This window comes from Alternaria atra (assembly GCF_907166805.1).
Source record: "Alternaria atra isolate CS162 genome assembly, contig: 22, whole genome shotgun sequence".
NCBI classification, from domain to species: Eukaryota; Fungi; Ascomycota; class Dothideomycetes; order Pleosporales; family Pleosporaceae; genus Alternaria; species Alternaria atra.
Window position 1 is genome coordinate 644,059 of NW_025091320.1, and position 23,651 is coordinate 667,709.

The 23,651-nt window shown below is 51.5% G+C and overlaps 7 protein-coding genes across 7 annotated transcripts; 5 read left to right on the plus strand and 2 right to left on the minus strand.

The window, feature by feature from the left end:
• Positions 1–752: 752 nt before the first annotated feature.
• Positions 753–2,144, plus strand: ALTATR162_LOCUS2969 (uncharacterized protein; the record flags this gene model as incomplete). The annotated part of the gene is made up of 1 exon (XM_043310575.1): positions 753–2,144. The coding sequence occupies one exon, from the start codon at positions 753–755 to the stop codon at positions 2,142–2,144; it is 1,392 nt and encodes a 463-aa protein (XP_043166510.1).
• Positions 2,145–4,108: 1,964 nt separating this feature from the next.
• Positions 4,109–4,765, plus strand: ALTATR162_LOCUS2970 (uncharacterized protein; the record flags this gene model as incomplete). Its single annotated transcript, XM_043310576.1, has 1 exon — positions 4,109–4,765. One exon carries the CDS (start codon positions 4,109–4,111, stop codon positions 4,763–4,765), a length of 657 nt encoding a protein of 218 aa, XP_043166511.1.
• Positions 4,766–6,975: 2,210 nt separating this feature from the next.
• On the plus strand, positions 6,976–9,173 carry ALTATR162_LOCUS2971 (uncharacterized protein; the record flags this gene model as incomplete). The annotated part of the gene is made up of 4 exons (XM_043310577.1): positions 6,976–8,017; positions 8,129–8,557; positions 8,614–8,657; positions 8,850–9,173. The coding sequence occupies 4 exons, from the start codon at positions 6,976–6,978 to the stop codon at positions 9,171–9,173; spliced, it is 1,839 nt and encodes a 612-aa protein (XP_043166512.1).
• Positions 9,174–11,080: 1,907 nt separating this feature from the next.
• ALTATR162_LOCUS2972 (uncharacterized protein) lies at positions 11,081–12,764 on the plus strand (the record flags this gene model as incomplete). The annotated part of the gene is made up of 4 exons (XM_043310578.1): positions 11,081–11,239; positions 11,293–11,669; positions 11,719–11,864; positions 11,911–12,764. The coding sequence occupies 4 exons, from the start codon at positions 11,081–11,083 to the stop codon at positions 12,762–12,764; spliced, it is 1,536 nt and encodes a 511-aa protein (XP_043166513.1).
• Positions 12,765–17,024: 4,260 nt separating this feature from the next.
• Positions 17,025–18,362, minus strand: ALTATR162_LOCUS2973 (uncharacterized protein; the record flags this gene model as incomplete). The annotated part of the gene is made up of 1 exon (XM_043310579.1): positions 17,025–18,362. One exon carries the CDS (start codon positions 18,360–18,362, stop codon positions 17,025–17,027), a length of 1,338 nt encoding a protein of 445 aa, XP_043166514.1.
• Positions 18,363–19,841: 1,479 nt separating this feature from the next.
• ALTATR162_LOCUS2974 (uncharacterized protein) lies at positions 19,842–20,903 on the minus strand (the record flags this gene model as incomplete). Its single annotated transcript, XM_043310580.1, has 1 exon — positions 19,842–20,903. One exon carries the CDS (start codon positions 20,901–20,903, stop codon positions 19,842–19,844), a length of 1,062 nt encoding a protein of 353 aa, XP_043166515.1.
• Positions 20,904–21,572: 669 nt separating this feature from the next.
• Positions 21,573–22,910, plus strand: ALTATR162_LOCUS2975 (uncharacterized protein; the record flags this gene model as incomplete). The annotated part of the gene is made up of 6 exons (XM_043310581.1): positions 21,573–21,638; positions 21,750–21,867; positions 21,923–21,963; positions 22,016–22,124; positions 22,174–22,268; positions 22,320–22,910. 6 exons carry the CDS (start codon positions 21,573–21,575, stop codon positions 22,908–22,910), a joined length of 1,020 nt encoding a protein of 339 aa, XP_043166516.1.
• Between the last annotated feature and the right edge of the window lie 741 nt (positions 22,911–23,651).

Consider the following 23,651-nt stretch of genomic DNA (forward strand, 5'->3'; position numbering starts at 1 on the left):
CTGGATTGTTTTCGATGATGGATTATTAGCTGTACTGGTTTACAGCACAAAATGAAGATGAACTACGGGAATATGCAAGAGAAGGAGCCAAGGTCCCCATGGCTGGCCATCAAGTTTGGATGCTGTGCATCGAAAGAGGATCTTGCGAATGACGGAAGTGACGCGTTGAAAGCTACTGGTACGTTTGACTTCCACTCTATTTCTCATCATCACGGCCGCTGCTCCCTATTGCTCCCTCTTTTCGCGCAAATGTCTCTGCAGTCTCCTTCGTCCATCATCGCCGTCAGCCGTTGATCCCCAAATTCAACATTCTTGTTGAGATGCATCATGCAACTAGCTTGCATTCTCCTTAATATGGTTAATGCACGACTATATCCGGGCGATGGCTCCAACACCTTTCCAATATGTTGGAACCGCATGGGGTAATTCCGACTAATCCAACACGATGCTAACGCTTTTGATCCATAGGCGAGACTAATATGCGAATATGCTACGAACAACCGCGTCCAGTACCCCAGCCTTGCGTTGAGCCGATACATCAGCGTCCTTCAACAAGCCAGTCCATGAGCCGCCATGTTTCGCAATGGGTTTCCAACAGTCGCGAATATGCTGCACGTGCTTCGTCTCGTGCGAGCATCTCAAGCCTTGCACGACCCAGGCGCTCACACTCTCGGCCTAGCATCAGCCGCCCAACTGACTTTCGACACTTTGATGGTCTTGATGATGTCCCATCGATGCTCAATGACGCTTCCATGCCTGTCCGCCGCCGCCGTAGCTTTCGTCCACTTGAGCTCTCCATCTACCTTCCAGACGGCTGTGGCCATCTATCTCCATTACCTGACTTTGACGGTGAAGATGGTTGGGCTAGTCTGTCATCGCAGCTAGAGCGTCCCGCTGAGGCACACGTTCGCGAAAGAGACTCACGGACAAGCTCTCTATCTTCAAATCCTTCATTCATCATTCAACGTAAACCCGTCGGCGGTCAATCTCGACGGAGCAGTGTTCAGAGCCAGAAGAGTACTACCACACACGAGAGGAGGCTCTCGGGAACCACTATGGGCACCATGGCTACACCTACACTGGGATATCTGCCAGAGCATTCGCAGATGCTCGAGAAGCCCACCATTCAGCGGTCGCGCACATCTGGCACCTTATCGCCTGCTCGTGTGCTATCGCGTCTTCCGTCACCGTCGCGCAATCGTGCCAACACTGCACCATCTTCTCGACCCGGCAGTCTCCGCCGTACCAGAACTGACGTAGATGATGCCATTCGCGAACTGAACACCATCATCGAGGAACGCCGTGCCAGCGCATATCGCTCGCACGCTCAATCGCCCGCACTGATCAATCGTCCTCCACCCTCTCCATCTCACCACGTACCATACATTGCACCATCGATGCGTATGCATGTCCGCTCTGAGACGCTTTCAGACATCGGCTCTGCGTTCTCTGCCCCTCTAGGCTTCAAGCCACTTCCTACCACCCCGGAAGCAGGTACCCTGACTCGCAGGGCAACAATGGGACTCACACTCGCCCCCCCATCCTTCTCTCACACCGGTCCCTTGAACTCGAACCCCATCACACCGCCACCACCAGCCACACCTACCACACCAATAGCCCGTCTTGGAGCCTGGCTCAAGCGCTCCACCTCCACTCTAGCCTCTAGCTCACGTCCCACGACCCCTAAAACCGCCGATTCTTTCTACAAATGCGAACCGCACCCCGCCCTCCCCACATCATCTTCGCGTCCCTCAACAGCAGGATCACGCACCTTGCATACGCGTCAGGAATCGCAAGAAAGCAACGGCACAGCCACCGTGACCCTCTTCTCTTCATCTTACCCTTCTTCTACCCGTTCACCCTCACCAACCCACTCCCTTTCCACTGTCGCTACATCCTCGCCACCAAGGAAACTACGACGTGTCCCTGCTCCTCTGACGCTCGTCAAGGATAAGGAGATTGCTGCCGAAGCTGGTTTGTTGAGTGCGCGTAGCACGACGAGGAGTTTCATGAACGAGAAGCCTCCCATGAGCCCTAACTTTGATTTGCTCAAGGGTATGGAAATTAGTGCTAAGGATGTTGGGATCAATGGGAGGCGGAGTTTGATGGCGCTTAGTCCGGGGGCGGTTGGTGTTGCTTTTTAACTGCAATTTTGCGTATGAGTATGATTATGGGGTTATGATGGGTGAATGGATTGGAATCTGGTTAGGAACGGTTATACGGTACGGGGTTAGGACTTGGATTTGGATTGGGACTTGGGATGGATGGCTGTTTGGGCTTTTTGGTATCATGCACTTCTTCTTCTTCTTCTTCTTCTAGCGACTTGGGCATATACCCTCCGGTCCTCTCTGCAAGCTGTCTCGCTTGGTGAGAGGCGGATGCCTGAGCGCGTATCTTAGCTTCTATAATATACCCTTTTCTCTTCTTGTCTAGAACTATGCGACTTGGCTTTGTGGTCCAGTTTCTGATGTTGAGCTTCAAACCATTAGTCAGATGAAGATGTTGAGCTTCGTTCGATTTCGTTAAAACCTCAGTACATGGAAGGGGCGCAAACGTTACTTCCGTCTTGGTGTCTTTTGAACCCCCGGACTTAGTATGGGGATAGGTTTCGTTGTGTATGCAATTATAACCCTCCCTTCATTTTACCCTGCGTGTAAGCGCTCTCTATTGATTCACAATGCGAGAGTACAAGAAGCGAGAAGGCCTAGTGCAGCAACGCGTAGCTTCCAGTCGTGTGTGCACGACTTCATCAGCATTACAAAGGTCTCCTTTTCTGCACCGCTCATTGCGGCGCGCCGGGTCAGATTACCTCCGATTATTGCTCTGGACGTCAACAGAATCCTTCGACGCTCTCGCTAAGCCTGACCTCGGACCACGTTTTAGACTAATGATCCCAAAGAAGTTAAGGATGCTAACAGGTTTACCGCTTGAAGTTACTAGGAATAGTAACACTCGTCGGATTAGTGTGATGTGGAGATGAACGACTATTGATCATACGCATTTTACTCTCCTGTGCTTCGTGGATGGCGACTTGGTGCGGAATATGGCGCACAGGGTCTTACGGTAGCACGTTCATGTAGCTGGACTATTGACCGTTCATCTGTCAGCCAGAACTATACTGGCTAGTGTGCCGCGTACGCCATCGAACATAACGTTTATATCTCGATACCTCATGATATCTGTCGTCACTTTCATAGGTGCACCGTCGTAACTGACTCCTTCACGGCGAGACAGAGTCTCTCTTTCTGGTCCGCTCGCGGCAAGCAGCCAAACCATCATCGCCACCGCAATTCCGTCTGCAACTCACACTACTCAACCTCGACCAATCCGTGCCCGATGTCTCTGTCAGCCGGCGCGATAGCAGGCATAGCTGTAGGCGCAACCTGCATTGTAGCCATACTAGCAAGTCTTCTGTTCCTACTATATCGCCGGACGCAAAGGCGGAAAACTATCCAAAGAAATCATGCCAGCTTGATAAGGACATACGGAAATGAGGAGAAGCCGTATGGCGTAAGTGTTGTTGTGGTGGAGCAGTATCTAAAGCCGAAACCTATAAATCTCAACCACGAAAACACGCCAAGATACGAGATGCCGGGAACGGAGATGTGGCAGCCAAAGCAAGAGTTGCCGGTGGTGCAGGAGCTACCGGGTTGCTATGGAGTTGGGTGGCAGAAGTGGTGAGATTGTTGAAGTAACACCACGTTCAAGCCCGCTGTACCGAAGCTCTATCGTGTACCTTCCTCCACTGGTGTACGCCCTTCGCTTCCTTGCACACGATATCAGGTGTGCGCTTTCCTATATAACTGGAACGTCAGTAAACCTACACAAGCTCTTTCATATCGAAGACATCCTGGTGTTTACTCCTACATACTCAACATCTTCATCGTCATCGGTGCCACAGGTCTGGCAAGCAGATCATACGTAGAAGAAGTAGCTTGCTAACGTGTGTAGGCTATCTTCCAACACAACATATATCGACACTTCAGCTCTTTGAACAAGCTCCTACCCGTCGCCCATCGAATTGACCTCTGTAATTCGCCATAGGAATACACGCAGGTGTCCAGATTCATATCGAACCCACCAAGATTGTCCCGTAATTCACAACATCATGTCATCACTTGTCAGTAGCCCCATCGATGACAAGACCTATTCTTCTGAGAGCGAGGATTCCAATGCGGACTTATACGCGTCGGATCTTCCCCTGTCGTTCGCCCGTCGACTCATTACACTCGATTTCAGAGCCGGATTGGGCAGCACAATGGCGCCCTCAGACATCATGGTTGAAGAAGCCCCTAACGTGGATTCTACAAATACGGAAAGCCGAGCAGATCGTACCTCACCGAAGCCTCCATATATCCCTTCCGTTGCGAGAAGAGCTTCCTGGAGTGCAATCGATGCCGCTAGTGCAGCATGGTGGGCCAACATACAAGAAGGTATAGCCGCACAGGAGTTGCGTGCTTCGAAGCGCATGTACCGTAGGGCTGCGAAAGTCCTGAGAAGATCAGCATCCGACATGGAAGGAGAACGACTACCGTCGCGATACAACGCTCAAGACTGGTGGTCGACAACTTCTCGAACGTCGTCGACGTGGACGTGGAGATCCTCCGCAATTCCCGCAAAAAGCTCCCCGCTAGCCCTGAAGATTCAACTTTCACCAGAGCCGATTTCCTCACCACCACAGACTAAGGACACAATGCTCAAGGATCCTAGTCGGCTACGTGTCGAATTTGAAGACTGCCTACCAACACGGCCTCCAGGTACGTGACATGCAAGAAAGAGCTAGTATTTTCTCTGCTGTATCCCCAACACATTACCTAGTTAAAATCTACCTTGCAGGTATAGGTAGATTCATACGTCATAACCTCAATAGAAAAGCAACGGTGTATCTTACTAGGGTACATTCTTAGTGATATGTTCAACTTATAAGAAACGAACTTCTTCGTAACGCAGCCTCTGATATCAGCATACTAATAGCTCACTTATTCTAGATTCCCGGAGAAGGCTGAGGAGGAGCTTGCCAAGTATCTCATCCAGCCCGCGCAAGCCACCGAGTGGTCCGCTCCATCAGTACAAACCTCGACGAGCAGTAGAAACGGAAGGAAGGGAACATTGCCGAAACGCAGAGATGTCGCATCTAATACATCCCATCGTAATGATGACGATGCACTCGGCATGGCCTCAATATCCGATGAAGTATCCGCCTCAGGCAACGCCATCTCATGAGGAGCAGACGCCGCACTCCAGACCATTATTACAGATTGGTCAGATGCCCACGCCCCAGTCACTAAGGCACGTAGATCTCAGGAACGGTCCTCGTTCGTGGGGTCACCCTTTTGACCAAACGCCGACGCCCACTCGGCCGAAAGCTGCTTGTCCACAAGATGCCTGGGCCGTAGCAATTGGTTCGAAACGTCAAGCAAGTGGAGATATTCGTTCTGCTTACTACGACGAGCCCAAAAAGCCCAGAATATCCAGCGCATATCAGTCCCAGGAGAATGTCGAATACGCTGCAATGAAAGATGGAAGCACCGAGATGGGTACATCGCCCTCCTCCTTCCCCACCTCAGAACACTAACTGATGGAGCAGGTAACACAGCCTCTCCGTCGAGAGGTCAACCAACTCCCAGGATGGAGGCGGCGCTTGCCAGAGCCCTCGCGATGAGGGATGAAAGGCAGATGAAAGAGCGAGACGCAAAAAATTGGGCCCCTAATGTAGCTGAGGGACTGGTAGATGTGTCTCTAGGACAAGCTCAAGAGGAGCATGAGCGCCTGGAAGCCGACTGTTATCTAGACATTAATATGTGCTGGTGATGCCTAGGGGATGGTTGTATATGGAATCGGAGGGAATGGGTTCGGCTATGAGATGGAAAGCAGGCGCGACTTTGGTGATAAGACAGGGATGGGAGATATGGTGAAGGGAAAGGACTGTGGGTATTAGTAGTATGGGCAATACCATTATCGCTAGTGATGTAAACCTTCTTCTTAGCTGATTTGGCGTCGCGTGGTATTGGTACGAAGACATTCTTTTCTTCGGGTTGTACTTGATAGTCAAACTCTACTCTAAAGGTATACACCGTGTTATATTTCGCATGTGTCTTACTGAGAATTTACGCGAATACCTCCAGGGTAGCTTTGGGGCATTAAGTCTAACTTAGAGAGAGGGGAAAAAAGAGCTTCTATGTACTCGCATACATCATGACACATCGACAAGCACCTAGTACCCTCCTAACCCACATCGAAAGACGTATTCTCCTTCCGCCACACGTCGAGATCCTCACGCCAAGCCCACGTGCGCCTCTTCCATTCGCCCTCATCCTCCCGTCTACTACCATCCTCCATCCTTCACCCACCCGTCCCTCCACCGCCACACATTCCCCAAGCCTCGCCTCCTATACTACGCATACCACAATAACACACGTGTCTTATCTCTTCGGTCTGATTGATAGCAAAGTCCCTATATCGTTTCCCCACCACTAGCGGAACCCGCCGCCCAATCTCCCAGCATCCCGCATTCGCACCAATCACCGTCCACCTTCCCAAAGTAGCTACGACCTCGGCCCGCGCCAAACCAGGGTCCCGTACCCCAGTACCTTGGAAACGGTCCAATGATAGCACGCGCGCCGCAGCACGCATGGATAAAGTAGTCAAGCAGGGCAAGAAAGTTCGTCGTATTGCCAAGAGGTATCGGAGCTCGCGCGTGTGCGGCGAGATGCTATTCTCCTGCTATGATAGGTAAGGAGCGATCATGAGTTAGTGAGGTGTGGATTATCAACGGCTGAGCCGAGCGGCCATGCGGCGATAAAAGTCAGGAACAGGTCAAGTGTAGTATAGTGTAGTGCGATCGTCATTGATAGAGCACCGGGACCGGGTTCTTGGAACGCATCGTTGCATGGTAGCATGGGGATTATAAGAAGATAGGGCCGGAGCCTCAGTTTTTGAGGGATACCATTCAGATCTACCTTCGTTCCATTCGTTATGGCGCCCCTAACGCGGTTCCTCGCCATCTCGGCATCTGTAGCGGTGTCTACTGCGCTTACGATTGCGGAGATCAACGGCAACAAGTTTCTCTCGCCGTATAAAGATCAGACTGTTTCGAACGTCACTGGTGTTGTTACGGCAAAGGGACCCGATGGCCTTTGGTTGCGATCGACACAGCCTGACAGCGACGAGCGGACTTCCGAGTCTTTGTACGTTTTCGGTCGCACGTTTGGTGCGAACTTGACGGTCGGCGATACGATTGTCGTGGGAGGAAAGGTCCTCGAGTACCGGTCGAACAAAGACTACATTTACCTGACCGAGCTTTCGGCACCGGTATTGCAGGGGCGACTCAGCTCCGGAGCTGTCGTGAAGCCGTTAGTCATTGGCAAGGATACGCGCGACCCGCCGAACGAGCAATACAGCAGTTTGGATGGCGGTGATGTTTTCGCTGTACCAAACAACGTATCGCAGATCAGCGTTGCGAACCCTGAGCTGCAGCCCAAGAAGTACGGTCTTGACTTCTGGGAGAGCCTATCTGGCGAGTTGGTCACTGTGAAGAAGCCTACCGTGCTCACCAAGCCCAACCAATTCGGCGACACCTGGATTGCTGGAAACTGGAAGGTGTCGGGTCGTAATGACCGTGGTGGATTGACCATCACCGACAAGGACGCCAACCCAGAGACGATCGTTATTGGCACTCCTCTGGACGGCAGCAAGAACCCCACCGATGCCAAGATGGGCGATTCAGTCGATGAGATCACCGGTATCGTCAGCTACGCCTTTGGTTTCTACCGAATCCTCCCAACAACCGCGATCAAAGTTACCAAGAGTCAGAAACCTGTCCTTCCTGCAGCGACGAAGCTGATATCGAGCGGCAAATGCGACGGCATCACCTTTGGCGCCTACAACGTGGAAAACCTGGCACCCACGTCTGACCACCATCCTGACCTAGCGAACCACATCGTGAACTACATGAAGAGTCCAGATATCATCTTCGTTCAGGAGGTACAAGACGACAACGGTCCCACAAACGACGCAGGTAAGTGTATGAGAAAGCTTACTTCGCTTTGTTTCCTCCATTGTTCGCATGTTAAGATACAAGTTATTGGCTTGTCAACTCGTGTCTTGTCGTGATACTGACTTCTCGCAGTCGTGTCCGCAAACCTCACTCTCACCACTCTCACTGCTGCCATCTCTGCTGCCGGCGGTCCGAACTACACTTTCACAGACATTGTGCCTGTTGACGATCAGGATGGTGGCCAGCCTGGTGGTAACATTCGTGTCGCTTATTTGTACAAGCCAAACCTGATCCGCCTCTACAAGTCTAACCCAGGCGGCTCGCTCGATGCCAACGAGGTGCTTGCTGGTCCGATTCTCAAGTATAATCCCGGACGTATCGAACCCGCAAATGCTGCATGGACAGCAAGCCGAAAGCCGTTGGCCGCACAGTGGGAGGTTATTGGAAAGGCCGGCGCGAAGAAGTCGGACGTGTTCTTTACTGTCAACGTGCACTTTGGCTCCAAGGGAGGAAGCAGCAGCTTGCACGGAGATGCTCGACCACCTGTCAACGGTGGCGTAGGTAAGTTCATTAAATTGAATGAGCTCGTGCAACAATCATTAACAACATGCTTCTAGACGATCGTCTCGAACAGTCGCGTCTCACAGCAAACTTTGTCAAGGTACGTTCAAATGTCGGTTGCGACTCTCTGCGGCAGGGCGGCGCGGAGAGGGGTGGCTGCAGTACGCTTCTCATACCTTCGTCCCTCGGCTGTACCAAGAACGCCACCTTCGCATGAAAGGAATGCCCTTTCTTGCCCCTGAAGAATTGGAATTGGAGTAAAAACGAGAACAAGGCTGACAATAAGACACAGGATATCCTTTCAAAGGACAAAAACGCCCGCATCGTGACTGCGGGTGATTTCAACGAATTCGCCTTCGTGCAGCCCCTGGAAGAGTATACCAAAATCAGCGGGCTCAAGGACATGGACGAAGTAGTCAATATTGACAAGGTCGAGCGCTACACCTACCTTTTCGACATGAACGCCCAGGAGTTAGACCACATGTTTGTCTCGCCGTCTTTGGCAAAGAAAAGCAAGGCAGACTTTGAACACATTCACGTGAACACATGGCCGGAGTTTGACGCGCAAGTCAGTGACCACGACCCATCAGTTGCCAGACTGGATGTGTGCGCTTAGAGGATGCTGCATACAATAGTTTGTTAAACGCGCATAGGCGATATCCGCGTTTGGTAAGAGATAAATGAATACCAAGAGATATTGCGACCCTGCTTCTGGATGCTCTCGCGAAGTAAAAAATAAATAATGAACGTATGTTGGGGATAACCTTGCGCATGGTCCTAAATGCGTTGTTGAAATGTCAATACTGAGCATTGATACCACGTTATATTGCGGCGTGGTTGGTCGCAGAACTTAGCAATCTCTCTTCAAGCATGTTTACGAAGAGGTGAGTGCACGTTCCCGACGCTGACGCCTCGCGATGCAGCTGGGTGCCCTGCGATAGGCGGGAGTATTTGACATGCATTCGAGTGCGCCGCAGCAACGCAACTAGATGATCGCGCAGCACGTAATTAGGAGATGCAGAGTGCTGAGATGGTGGAAGCAGGCGAGAGGCGCAGTCAATGTTCACTGATCTGCCTGGAAACCGTCTGACGGCCACGCGACGAGCACATGGGCGATCAGCTTGGTGCGCTCGTTGGCGTTTCTAGGCATGACATCGTCGTGTGCGCTATCTTGGTGTTTGGAATCGGAGGCTATCCGTCGGGGCAGCGCAACGATTACAAACGACCGGCGATACCGCTGCGGGGCCACGTGCGAACAACCCAGAATGTTATGCAAATGCCGCGCCTAGATGTCGCTTGTAAACCGTGGTCCAGGTTCAGAGACTGTCGCAAGCAACCACAGACCAATACTATTGCTATCCATGATGCTTGTACCTAGCTAGGCAGTGATAAGCAGCTTCCATTGTTCCGCTGGCGCCGTGCGTGTTGAATGGTACTGGCGAATTGCAGGAGGCCAGTGCTCCATTTATCCGACGCACCTATCTGGGCTCTCGTCAGCTTTACCCTGGTAGCGGACAGCGGGACTCTTACAGAGCACCAGACGAGTGTTCAAGACCTGGAGAGCGGGGCGGCCTAATCAAGTCCGACCGACTCTAGCGCTGCCAAGCTGCTCCACACATCCCCAGATGGCGGGGAAGAGTCCGCCGTTTGATGTGCGCTCCGCTGGAAACTCAACACCAGATCGTGGATATCGTACAATTTTGGGCTCTGTAACACTGCGCAACCCTAATTGCCGAACAAAGCACTGCGAAAAGCTTCGTCCTGCCGGCTGAACAGCAACACCCTGCCGCAGCGTCCTTATCCGCGGCTTCATGCTGGAGGGCGTTGTGCCAAGGTCTTGGGTGGCGCTTTTGCAAGGCTTCGAATGGTCACGTCGGCTGTGCCCAGAACTTCCATCTAACGCAAGTCCCGGTCGTTCTGGAACGCAGCAAGTTCCCAATACATGTGCTTGGCCCGGAGCGAGGAGGGGCTCTGCCTAAAGACCGACATGGTGGAATAATTGCTTTCGAATGGGCCGCAGTGATATCGGTCCGCAGTCCTGGCAAAGGGATTGGAGTTGGGAGGCTGAAACCCAATTTAAGGATACGTGCTTTATTTGGATCCGCTGAGCAGACGTGCAACGTGATCGGTGAAGCACGAACTATTGTGGAATTCGGCAGCAAGTCGGTTGGTGACAGATTTGACAAACGTAAATGCAACGTGGTACCGCAGCCGCTAGCGCCAAGTAAAGGTGCGTTGAGATATCGCATCATTCTCCTTTCGGCGCTCTTTCCACCGGCACGCCCGGACGCAGCAATTGACGGGCTAAGTCAGATCCACAATCTTGTCCCATCCAACCGCCCCATGGGGTCCCGGGTCACGCTAGCAACCTAGGCCTATCAACCCCAGCAGGGTCCGTCTCGTTTCGAGAGACACACCCACGGCGTGTGCAAGCATGAGTACATATAGAGACACTTGGCTGCCCCTCTTGAGTGTGTTCCCTCAGACTCTTGTACTCCAGTCCACCCCTAGGCATCAAGCATCATGGCAGCCGTACAACAGAAAACGAGCCTTGAGGCCAATGAGAAGGGCCAGCACATCTATGCCAACGATGTCGACAGCTCCCAGATCAGTTCTCCGAGTGATCTTGATGAGTATCCCGATCCAGATGCCGGCAAAAGCGATGAGGAGCGCGCCAGACTTGTACACCTTTCCCTTTCCTCTTGAATTTTCTGCCACGTGCTAACTCCACATAGGACAAGGCGCTCGTCTGGAAAATGGACCTGTGGTTGATCCCATGGCTCTCGCTCCTGTATCTGCTCTCGTTCTTGGACCGGACCAACATTGGAAACGCGCGCGTTGCTAAGATGGAACCTGATCTTGACATGGGAGGCCGAGACTACAATGTCGCCCTGACTATCTTCTTCATCTCCTACGCCGGATTCGAGCCACTTACCAACATCGCGATCAAGAAATGGTCTCCTCGTGTCTTCTTCACCGCCATTATCCTGGCTTGGGGTGTTATCATGACTCTCATGGGTGTAGTTCACAACAGGGCTGGTCTATTGGCGTGTCGCTTCTTCCTTGGTATCGCTGAGGCGGGACTGTTCCCCGGTGTCAACTACTACCTTTCGTGAGTTACCTCGCTACATAACTGAGGCTCAGTGCTAATAACAAGACAGTTGCTGGTACAAGCGTCAGGAACTTGGTTTCCGTGCCGCTCTCTTCTTCTCCGCCGCAGCACTCGCAGGCTCTTTCGGCGGTCTGTTGGCCGCTGCCATTACTCAGATGCACGGAGTGGGCGGTTATGAGGGTTGGCGATGGATCTGTATGTCCCCACAACATCGTCATATGACCTAAGCTAACGTATATAGTTATCATCGAAGGCTTGATGACAGTCTTTGTTGGCGTTTTCTGTTGGTGGATGGTTTTCGACTTCCCAGACACGGCCCGATTTCTTACTGCCGACGAGAAGCTACGAGCTGTGCGCCGACTAAAGATGGATGGACAAGCCCGCGCCAAGGTCGGAAGCATCGACCGCCGACACGTTTTCGCCGCCCTTCGCGACTGGAAGACCTGGGGATATGCTGTCATTTACATGGGTTGCCTTTGCCCATTGTACTGTTTCTCACTCTTTCTCCCGACTATCCTTCTCGGCATGGGCCACCAAGGTACCAAGGCACAGCTTTTGTCCGTCCCACCCTACGCCGTTGCCGCTGCTGTAACGGTTCTTGTTGGTTACGTTGCCGACAAGACAAAGTTGCGTGGTATCTGCAACATGGTCGTTTCGGCGATAGGATGCGTTGGTTTCGCAATGTTGCTTGCCACCACGAACCCACAGGTTCAATACGCTGGCACATTCCTCGGCGCTGTGGGTATCTACCCCACAGTCTCCAACACGCTAACGTGGGCTTCCAACAATGTCGAAGGATCGTTGAAGCGTGGTGTCATGGTCGGTGTCGTCGTCGGCTGGGGTAACATGAACGGTGTTGTGTCGTCCAACATTTACAACCAGTGGGAGAAGCCGCACTACCGCACTGGCCACGGCATCGTCCTTGCATACATGTTCTTGTTCTTGTTTGGTGGAACTCTTTTCATGCATGTCGCGCTCAAGCGTGAGAACAAGCTCAGAAAGGAGGGTAAGCGCGACCACTGGGTGCAGGGCAAGACCGAGGATGAGATCGATGACATGGGCGACGTGCGACCAGACTTCTACTACACTACCTAAGCGTCGGCGGTAGCATCGTGTACTTGCGTTTTCGATATCCGCTTGCGAATTCGATATATCAGTTGTTCTTCGTAAAACTTGAACCCAAAATAGTGGGTAATTTGTCTAGTCATCTCTGAGTTAATGGTGAGTAATGTGGCATAGAAGTTTAACGACCTTGCATTAAACGAATTGTAGACCTTCAAACTGTACATACCTTTCAAATACGGCCTACTTGGTCGCGTAAACAATGCACGAAACTATTTCTGAAGGCGAGCTGGAGTTGTCGTTTTGCGAGCTGTCGCAACCTCGAGAATTGCAATGATGCTGACAGCCACACATTAGCCGCAACGTATCCACCGTGCCGTTCGTCCGAAATCCTTTGGGTAATAAGCCTTTTAATGTAAGGAAACCGATTCCTAGGTAAAAAGCAGTAATGAAAAGTTGTCGTTTGAATTGTTAAGATAACATGTCGACGTGTAGAAAGGGTGAGAGAAAATGCGGCGCTGTCGACTTTGCGACGATGTTCGTGGTAAGGAAGGCTAGCTACGACGTTATTCGTGCCGGGTGAGGAAAGGGCGGTCCCATCGCCAAAACGCACCAATATTCCTCTTTCTTTCAATATCTCTCCTCTATTCCAATTCTTGATGGCGAATCTCATACTGTGCGACGAATAGCTGTACTTCTCACAACAGCTCCTGTCATTTTGCAGCCAACCGATTCTGTCATCTTAAAACACAGGTCATGCCTCTACCACGATGCTTCGGGACGACGTTATCCGACACTTAGGTTGTTGAAATAGGAGGGAACCTAGAGGTGCTACTAGATTCAAGGCGATATGGAACTGATGAAAAAGTATAGGTTCGAGCGGTTGAAAAACGAGGACTACGCACAGCATATAAGCTCGCCATCGCCAGTCACCCCCACCTACATGAGAGTTCCCAAGGCCATGGCACGTCTTACACCATCGGCCCTAAGTAACAGAGGACGCTGGAGACACAAAATATACTGAGCGAATATCGCCAAGGCACTCCGCGGAACTGCTTCCGGCTTATATCCGTTGACGAGCACTTCCAAGAGAGCTCAGCGCTTGGGGACCACGTAGGAGAGGGATATTGATTTCCGCTATTCCGGAAGCCTGCACCATGTCCTGGAGTGGAAGCATCGGCGACTAAGACAGGCATAATATGGGATAAAGTCTGATGAACGGATTGGCTCGAACTCCTTGCATTCGTGCTTGGATAGATCCCGAAAGGGACTGTCTGGGATGTCTCATTCATCGACACATGAATTGGGACACAAGCTCGGTAAAGGCAGACGAACCATGAATCGCAACTGCAACCAGGAATGAAACCTTAGCCCAACCTGCTCTAGAGCAGCGTCCTCTTAATTCCTCTTCTACTCCCTAAGCAAAGAAGTCTTTAGCAGTAACGGAGCTTTTGCAAGAGAAAATCCTCCGACCCCCAGAAGAGCTTGGCTGACAGTTGCAAGAGTAGTCGTCCGAAGAGTCGGGCGTACACTTCCCTAGCGAAGGACCATTGTCTGTCGGCTGCATCTCGAATCCCTTGTCTTCTACCCAGAGAATCTGTGCAAGATAATGAAATGGGAGCCGCCTGTGACATACCGTAAATAGTGAAGTGGAAAGGCGGGTCCGCCCATATATCGTTTACCTCAAGCACATGGACTGGGCCTACTGCCCCATGACAACCACCACCGCCTTCACCGCCTTCACATCGTACACCTCCACTGCTCGCGCCCTCGTCGTGAGGGATGCCGATGCTGTCGCAGACGTCGTTACAATCAGGCGAACCCTTGAAGAACTTACAACCTTCCTAGACGTGGAATGAGTAGCATTCACTAAATCATGCGCTGAATGTTGGGTAGCATACAAATTGCGCGTTGACTCCATCAACACTGTTGTCAGTGTAGGTGTAGATCAAGAAGTCCGCCGTTGCGAGACCGATAAGAGCAGTGAGGGCAGGAAGAACGGAACACATTTTGCAAAGTGCTGACGAACTTATGCCTTTTGGAACACAACTATGAAGTGCGATGTTGTCAAAACTAGAGGATTCGATCTCGGAGTATGTATAGTGACCTTACTAGTACACTCTTGTTCTCTATCGACGCATCGCGTCAATGGAGTCCTTCCGCCCGGAGATGCCAACGCCCTCACAATTAGGCTCATGTTGGATCCATTGTCGACGACTGGAAACGTTTGGACTTCGTAAAAGCGCTTGCAAAGAAAATTGAGCAGCCTGATATTGCTCACTCCTCTATTTGTTGATGATACCTTGCAATGGTGATACCAACGATGCGCTACCCACATCCAAAGCGACTTCATGCGACATGGAGATGCTCAATGGGGATCTGAAATCATAACATCCAGATGGAATGAGGAGCTTGATAGTATGAATGCTGTGTTGAGACGGTGCCAGGCCTGCCTGGCTAAATCACATAACTGCACCTTGGTTTCACGACGTACACAATGGGGCGGAGCTCAGCATCGAGACCTTTCCGATACCGAGAGCGCATACAAGGTGTAAAGTGTTCGTAACATCTGCTAAAGGCGCGAATACTTCAGCATTAGGACGACTTCTCAGAATTGGTTCTGGCTGTTGCACAAATGAAGTCGCACATGTAACTAGTTAAACTGTAGAAGCTTCGATGTCAACGCGAGCACATAAGAGCAGCTGCATCTCACCCAGAATATGTTGACGTAACCGAGTTTGTGAACAATCACATACCAGCTGTCGGTGCTGCGGCACAGCACTTGGCTACATGAGAGAGCTTGGCTACACCAAGCAATCACAACGCTGCATATGTCCCCACATCCCCACCGAGATCGTTCTCGATGTCGTCACACATATTGGAGAAGGCGGACGTAGATGCAGGTTGTGATGAACATACAAGCTGGTAGGCAGCTCATACAGCGCAACGGCCGCAGCCATCATTTCAGTTTCAGAGCGTTTTGCTATATTTCGCTCGAAGACCACCATTAGGATAACACCCATTTCTTTTAAAAACACTGCGAACGGGATGCTTCAAGAGATAGACCGGTACAGACGCCGAAGTCTAGACATTATACCCGCTCAAGTGCCGCATTCATGAACGTTTCATAGGCAATTCTTCGAGAGGGAGAGAAGCGTTCTCGACTCACACGTGGCAGGGTTTTATTCCATTTCGGGCGACCGAGAAATAGTGCAATCATGGAGAGAGATAAATCTCATTTTCGAGAACCTAAGCCATAGCACGCCATGAGTTGCTTGAATTCAGTTTTTGGTCTGGGAGGAGTCACGCGTGAGTAGTGAGTGCGTGATCAGAGGGAAGAAGAGTGATGAGGTCGGTATTCTATACTCCACAAGCGGAATAACGCGAGAGTTGAGTGAAAGTTGTACTATACAAGACTTCCGAAAGGCTTCGGTGCTGTTGTTCATGGGTGGACTGGGACGTGGGAAGATGCCATGTACAAGAAGTCTGTACGTCCTAGGACGTCACATACCTTAGATGTATCCAGAATACATACGCAGTATTGAGATCCATAGATGTATGAAACATCATACTGCGAACATTTCCCGGCTACATTACAATCGCACTGTGTAAGAATGACATGCGCTTTTATGTTACTTATGCACTGCATTGATCTCCGCTCTCGACGCAGCCCACACTCGTTGGTATTGCCTGGTCTTGTTACAAGCTATCGTTGTCTAAAACAAAACTTTGAAGAGAGCTTCTCTTTGCTCGGAATATAAGTTGCTTAGTCTTAGCCTTTCCGAGAGAAAGCAGCGTCAAAGCCCAATCATAGGTGTGTGGTGAGTGTATTTTCATAAGTTTTGAATGAGTTGAGAGGACCGCTGACATAAGAGGTCTGATGTGCAATTTTGGGCCGTCCAGGTCCCATCAACGCTCAAAGCCAAAGTTTTAGACTTTGAGATTATGTAGATCAAATATGGGTGAGACAGGGCAAATCAATGAGCACTGAGGGAAAGTACTTGTATGCCTGTGACTAGTCGTAAGCCGCAGGCTTGTGGCAAATAGTGATAATGTAGGAGTGAGTTGTTGTTGCAGCATCGTTAGGGCGGCGGCGATCCGTTCCGACCCCTATCTGTCAAACGCACTCGTACAACATCCAGTATAATCCGCATTGCATGAATTGTTGGTGATGATTAAGCACTTGCATGATGAGAGACGTCGTATAAGGTAATTACAGCTGGCAGCGTATCGCTCAGCTGGTGATGAAATATATATTGGGGTATCAAGACTAAGAAAACGCTAAACTACTGCTCAAGATGCCAACTCGGTGACTGCGTCCCAGATCGATGCCCACACTGACCTCCTCTCATCGTGCGATGCTTGACTTTGCTCTGCTAGCAAGTGGCGCGCCTCTTCAAGCTCAGCCTCCCATGCCAATACTGCATCTTTCTCATCTCGGATTGCAATGTCGGTGGGTGCAAGCGCTGCAGCTTCCTCAATCAGGGTAACAGCTCTAACGCTGTTGGTGGAGTCGCGCATCAGCCTCAAGCACCTCGCGTGACGGAACAGCATCTTAGCCGACTGCTGATTGCTCGGCGTCCAAGTAGCGCCGGCGTGCTGCGCGAAACGTGCAGCCGCAGTCTCGCATTTGCGCAGATGCTGAATTGCAACGCGGCCGTTGCGCTGCACAAGAGGTCCTTGCGATTGATCGTTGGCCATATCGACCTGTAGGAACTGGGCGTGGAAGAGGTTGAGGGTGAAGTAGAGATCGGCGATTTTGTTCACAAACTCCTCTCCACCAGTCTTCTGCAGACCGAGCCAGGATGAACTGTGGCGCATGCGTTCAAGAGTGCGCATCGCGTATGCCCAGGATTCCGAAGCAGAGTAAAAGTTGCTTTGCTGCCATTGGCGCTTGCCAACATCGACACCGGTGCCGATCTCCTCGATTGTCGCGTCGGGCTCCGTCCAGCGGGGCTGCGCGACCTGGTTTTTCACGCTCACTGCAAGGGCTTGATCAACAAAACCAGAGATTCCGAGGTTGGGCACGCCGCGTAGGGAAGTCGCAATAGGCTCTAGGAGGCTTTCTTGGATCTTTGGGGTAAAGAAACGAGTTTGCGCATAGTTGAGCCTGACGGTTGCGTTGATAGAGGCGTGCTCGCTTGTGGTCGAGTTCGCATCCGCCATTACACTCTCAATGTCCAGCTGTTCGCACAACTTCGGCAAGTCAGATCGGAGCATCATGATCTCAAACTCTGAAAACTGAAATGTAGATGGCGTAAATGCGGGCTTGGAAAGCGTAATGTGCATGACGTGGCCATTGAATAGGCTGACTTTGCGTGCATCGGTTGTGATTACTGGAATTCCTTCGCCGAGGAACAAGTTCCGGGAGTCCAGACCTCGGCAGGTGATGCGGACGAATTGGTTGCGCTTAATCATGTAGTCTGACGCTTCAGCGTAAATTTGCTTATTGGCGCGAAGAAGTGATGATGAAGGGTTACTTGGGCTGCGTCGGCTCAACTTGCTGATCATGCTTGGGTCTTGCTCGAGTTCATCTTCCCAAGAGCAGAGTAAGAGGTCGTAGATGTTGTTTCTGATCTCTCCGGGCAAATCTAGGAAGCGGAATGGTTGCGTTGCTGGGGTGGAAGACATGGCGGCGGTTGTGGTTGGAGGTTGGCGGGAGGGAAGATTGCTTTGGATGAGGTTGTTGGGATATGTCGTAACGAATTGATGTCGCAGTGGAATGTCACTGTGGAAGTCAAGTCGCTGGGCAAAGAAGTCGCTCAGGAAGTGTCGCTATGGAATGATGATTGTCAATGAACAAGAGAAGATGTCGCTGTGGAAGTTTGTCGCTCAGGAAAGAGTTTTGTCGCTAGACCAGTCGGTTTACATATATACTCAGCGCATATGGTGAGGAAACGTTGAGTAAAGAAGCGGTAAAAGATTTGATTCGTTTGTCAAGAATTCGCAATCCGCTGGGAAATTTTCGTAGTCTGAGCTCAAACGTGCATGGGCTAAGAGTGTCGAAAATTGACTCGCGGCTTTCTTGGGGAAACTCGGGGAGCACGAGCGTTCTTATGCTGGCGGTAGAATGTTCGCTGGGTGGGAAGTGGACCCGCGAAACCGCTGGTGGGAAGTGTGTGAAGGTTGTCGGTTCAGGCGGATCCGTCAGAGACTGTAGTGCGGAGAAGCGTAAATGGAAGGGCCTGAAGCTGCACAGTGATGTCGGTCGAGACAGCGTTAGGCGATGTTGGGTACTAGTCTACGATCTTTCCCGAAGGGACCTTTTTGCTCTCCCCGACGGAAAACCATCCAATGGCGCCAGGCAATAGGATTCTATACTGGTACACGGCATTCGTTCGATGTGAGTTCGGGGGAAAAGGACTTTATTCGGATTTACTCCGTATCACGAACCCCCAGATTTGAGTACTTGAATTGGAGGTGCGCCCACAGAAGCCATAATCGAAGTTCCCGGTCCTCTCCGCACTAAACAGCACACAACCCCAAGAACACCGCTATTTCTGCGCCTGCTTGTTCTGGCGAAGGAGGAGCGAAGCCTTGACCACTAATAAGCTAACGTGGGCGAGAGAGATGGGGCAGGTATGCAGCGCCACAGCTGACCGGAAGATGCCTTCCTCAAACAGCAACTCCCACTGCTCTGGAGCCCTATCAGTCGCGCTGTGTTCGACTGGCACAGGGATGGATGATGCTATAGGCAGAACTACAAAGACTCAAGACTTCCCCTCGCTCTGCTGTGAGATCAGTGTGCCGACTTAACGCTAGCGTATGTTGAGTAGAGAACAACCTGTCATCTGCACGTAGTCAAGCTCGCTAGTGAGTGACTGGGACAAGAAATGGATGCCTTGCGTCGTACCCTTCTTGTCCAGTTGATATCACTGGAAGAACGGCATCGCATTAGGGACCCTGCACAACGGCTTGGTTCTCTACTTGGATTTGCCTCAAGACGGAGTTGAGTTGACAGCAGCTCAGTGGCTATCCACTATGTCGGGCGTAGCCATGGGAGTGAGATAACCTACCCACAACATTGCAGACGTTAGGCATGCAAGCTGCATTGGAAACTCAATCGAGAAATACATCTTCTTGTTATCACTTTAGCCTCCGTCACGATAACTACTTCTGCGCCGTCTTCCTTCCACTCTTCCTCTTCTTCTTAGTCCTGTTGGCTGCTTCCATCTCCTCCAACCACACCTTTCCACTGGCCTCAATATCCTCCCGATCCTTCATCTCCCTCACCACCATCTGATACGCCTCGTTCGCAGCCTGTTCCAAATCCCACCCGAAGCCATCTGCACGAAATCCTTGCGGGATAAACCACACGCATTGCAATGGGACCACGTTGCCCTTCTGCAACCATCCTCGCATAAGATCCAGCCACATCTTTACTGCCTCCTCCTGGCTCCCCGAGTTCTTCAAGAACTTTGCAATATTGCGTACAACGCATTCAGGTATCGGATACTCGTGAAATCCTGACCCGATATACCACACCACGTCGAAGACCCTGAGCTTGGGGAAACGCTGCGCGACAGCATGCGCATCCCTCAAAATCTCCAGGAACGTCTCCCCAGGCTGCTGACGCTTGTGAAAATGCCCTGTGCCATCCCCTCCATCAGCAATACTGCCGTGACTCGGGGCATAACCCCAAATTCCAGAGGGTCGTGCAATAGTGTCATGGTAAACATGGCTCACCTTCGTCAACGCATCCGCTGCCGGATCGGGAAACAGACGAAGCAGGCCGGTAAGTGGCTTGCGGTACCCTTCTCGCGGACTGTATCGAGTGGATAGCGCAACGGTGTTGCTCCTCCCGAACATCTGTAACGCCTCCTGGTAGACTTGCTTGGAAACAAGGAGCATGTTTATGATGTCGGAGCTAGGCCTGTTCTGGAGATCTGCATTGGTGTGCGTGGTGTAGTGTATGCCTCCTGGAACATAGACGACGTAGTAGTATATTCTATCTCGTAGTTCTCGCGGAAAGTCGAAGAGCTTGAACGCGCCAGTCCATTTGGGTAGTACTTGCTCCTTGGGAGGGAGGGTGTCAGGACAGCCGCGTGCTACGGAGTAGGAACCTGGTGCTTGAGTGGCAGAACCTGATGGTGATGCACGCGTGAGGAGCAACGGACCCAATGCTGCCTGAAGTTCAGGAATAGACGGTTCGTCTCGGTCTGGAGTGGCCATCGCGTTTGTAAGTAGGCTTTGCGACGTCTTGTACTCTTTTGTTGTTGAGGCCACGATGCTTTTGTATCTTGGAAACCGATTCTGGGACTAACTGATAAAAACAAGATAACGAAGTTCATAACGAGCAACGGATGGTACATATCTACCACATGCACTGCCACAGTGAGTCAATGTGTGGCTTTAATTCAGGCCATCCATACGGTAGCGCGACGGAAACCTGACTTGGCGTGTTGGACTCACCGCTGCAGGGCGTTATTGGCTCGAGAGCGTTGTAATGCATACAGCCGACGAAATCTAGCGTTACCGAGTACTTATGATGGACTAGCATTGGAGTCACTTTGATGCGACGCGATGCGGCAGTGTGGCTGTGAATGGTGACAGCCTCTGGACTTGTTATCGAAACTCTCTGTCTGCATTATGACGAGCTGGGATATGAATTCATCGAAACAGATTTTCGTAAATGCGCACAAGTGATTGTAATAGAAGTAAGAGTTGAACATGTCTAGAGGGGTGAACTCTTAGTGAAAGCGGCTGTCAGCCGTAGCTCCGACGCCCAGCCGAAGAAGCACTGACGTTCAAGATTCGCAAAACCTCCCGCAGCTTTCCTACACCACCAACCTTCATCCAGTCCAACCCAGTCTCTTTTTCCTCACCCGAATCACAGACGTCATGTTCGCTGCCAGACAAGCTTTCTTCCAGGGCTCGCGCCGCTGCTTCTCGGCCTCAGCCCGCCAGGTATGCATATTCCCGGAAGTCGCGACTGTTTTGTTAGTGGGGCGATTGACTTCGTCGATGCATGGCCATTGGAACAATTGAAGCTCAAGATGCTAACTGGACATGTTGTAGAACTCCAAGGTCACCGTTCTCGGTGCCGCTGGTGGTATTGGACAGCCATTGTCCCTGCTGCTCAAGCTCAACCCCAGGGTTAGCAAGCTCTCGCTCTACGACATCCGTCTAGCTCCCGGTAAGATCGCGTCAATTGCATACAACACACTGTAGTCCTGACAAACTCTGGATAGGTGTCGCTGCCGACATTGGCCACATCAACACCAAGAGCGAGGTACGAAAACCCTCCCAAGTCATCCGCGAACCATCTGCTGATACACGACAAGGTCATCGGCCATGATGCTACTCCCTCAGGTCTCGCCGCCGCCCTCAAGGGTGCTGAGATTGTTCTCATCCCCGCTGGTGTTCCCCGCAAGCCCGGCATGACCCGTGATGGTGAGCTTGAAAATAATGGAATTTGTCGACACAATTAACCACGGAACAGACTTGTTCAACACCAACGCCTCCATCGTTCGTGACCTCGCCAAGGCCGTCGCTGACCACGCCCCCGAGGCCAACGTTCTGATCATCTCCAACCCCGTACGTTGCGCCCAATCGCGATGGAATGGGGCAGAATATTGACATTTTCAGGTCAACTCCACCGTTCCCATCACCGCCGAGGTCTTCAAGTCCAAGGGCGTCTACAACCCCAAGCGCCTCTTCGGTGTCACCACCCTCGACGTTGTCCGTGCCTCGCGCTTCATCTCCCAGATCAAGAACACCGACCCCGCCACCGAGAACATCACCGTCATTGGCGGTCACTCCGGTGCCACCATCGTTCCCCTCCTCTCCCAGTCCGGCTACGACCTCAAGGGCGAGCAACTCGAGAACTACGTCCGCCGCGTCCAGTTCGGTGGTGACGAGGTCGTCCAGGCCAAGGACGGTGCTGGCTCTGCCACTCTCTCCATGGCCATGGCTGGTGCCCGTTTCGCCGAGTCGCTCCTCAAGGCTGCTCAGGGCCAGAAGAACGTCATCGAGCCTACCTTCGTCGACTCTCCTCTGTTCAAGGACCAGGGCTGCGACTACTTCTCCACCAACGTTGAGCTCGGCCCCAACGGTGTTGAGAAGATCCACCCCGTCGGCAAGATCACCGACCACGAGCAGAAGCTCCTCGACGTCTGCGTCGCCGACCTCGCCAAGAACATCAAGAAGGGTGTTGAGTGGGTCAAGCAGAACCCATAAATTCCCCAACGGAATCAAGGGTGTGTACAATAATAACGACGTGAGCTACGAATTCTGGATTGGACTGGGTTTAGTTCAGGTGTCGTGAACTTTGATCTGTACCTTAGCATGCCAAAATCAATTCCTTACGATTCACCAGCCGGTCGACCGCTTAGCTGTGACTACCTTGCATATGTATTCACGCCATTTTAAGCATCACGTTTTGCCGCTGCGCTAACCGCAAAAAAACGTGCCAGGGCTTGGCACTGAATGCTACCAAAAACACGGATGACATACGCACGTAAGAAGCTGGTCACGCTGCAATATTGGTAAAGCGGAATGCTCCAAGGCTTATCTGTATCAAGCTGCCAAGCTCCTTTTATGCGAGGGCGTTAAGCTAAGAGGGGGAAGTACCAGATAATGTGTAGGAGGCCTCACTCTGTGTGACGTGGGTCGACAGGTAGAAGCGAGAACTGCTAACTGCTTTCTCTGATCAGGATGCTTCAAGATGAAAAAACAAGGCTGGGAACAATTCCACACGATAACAATTCAGGTTTCTTTTGGTTATAGACTGCGCGATGCGTACACCGTGTGATGTTGGGATTCGTAGTCTTTTGCATGTCTCTTCCGTACCGACTTCTTCGACATCTGTCCCTTTGGATGGGCTTGCCGTAGCATTAATGCACCCTACAGGGCACTCTTAAATCGTTGATAGACCGACAATAGCATGGTTTCCATCGCCTCGTAAATAGGCTGGAACTT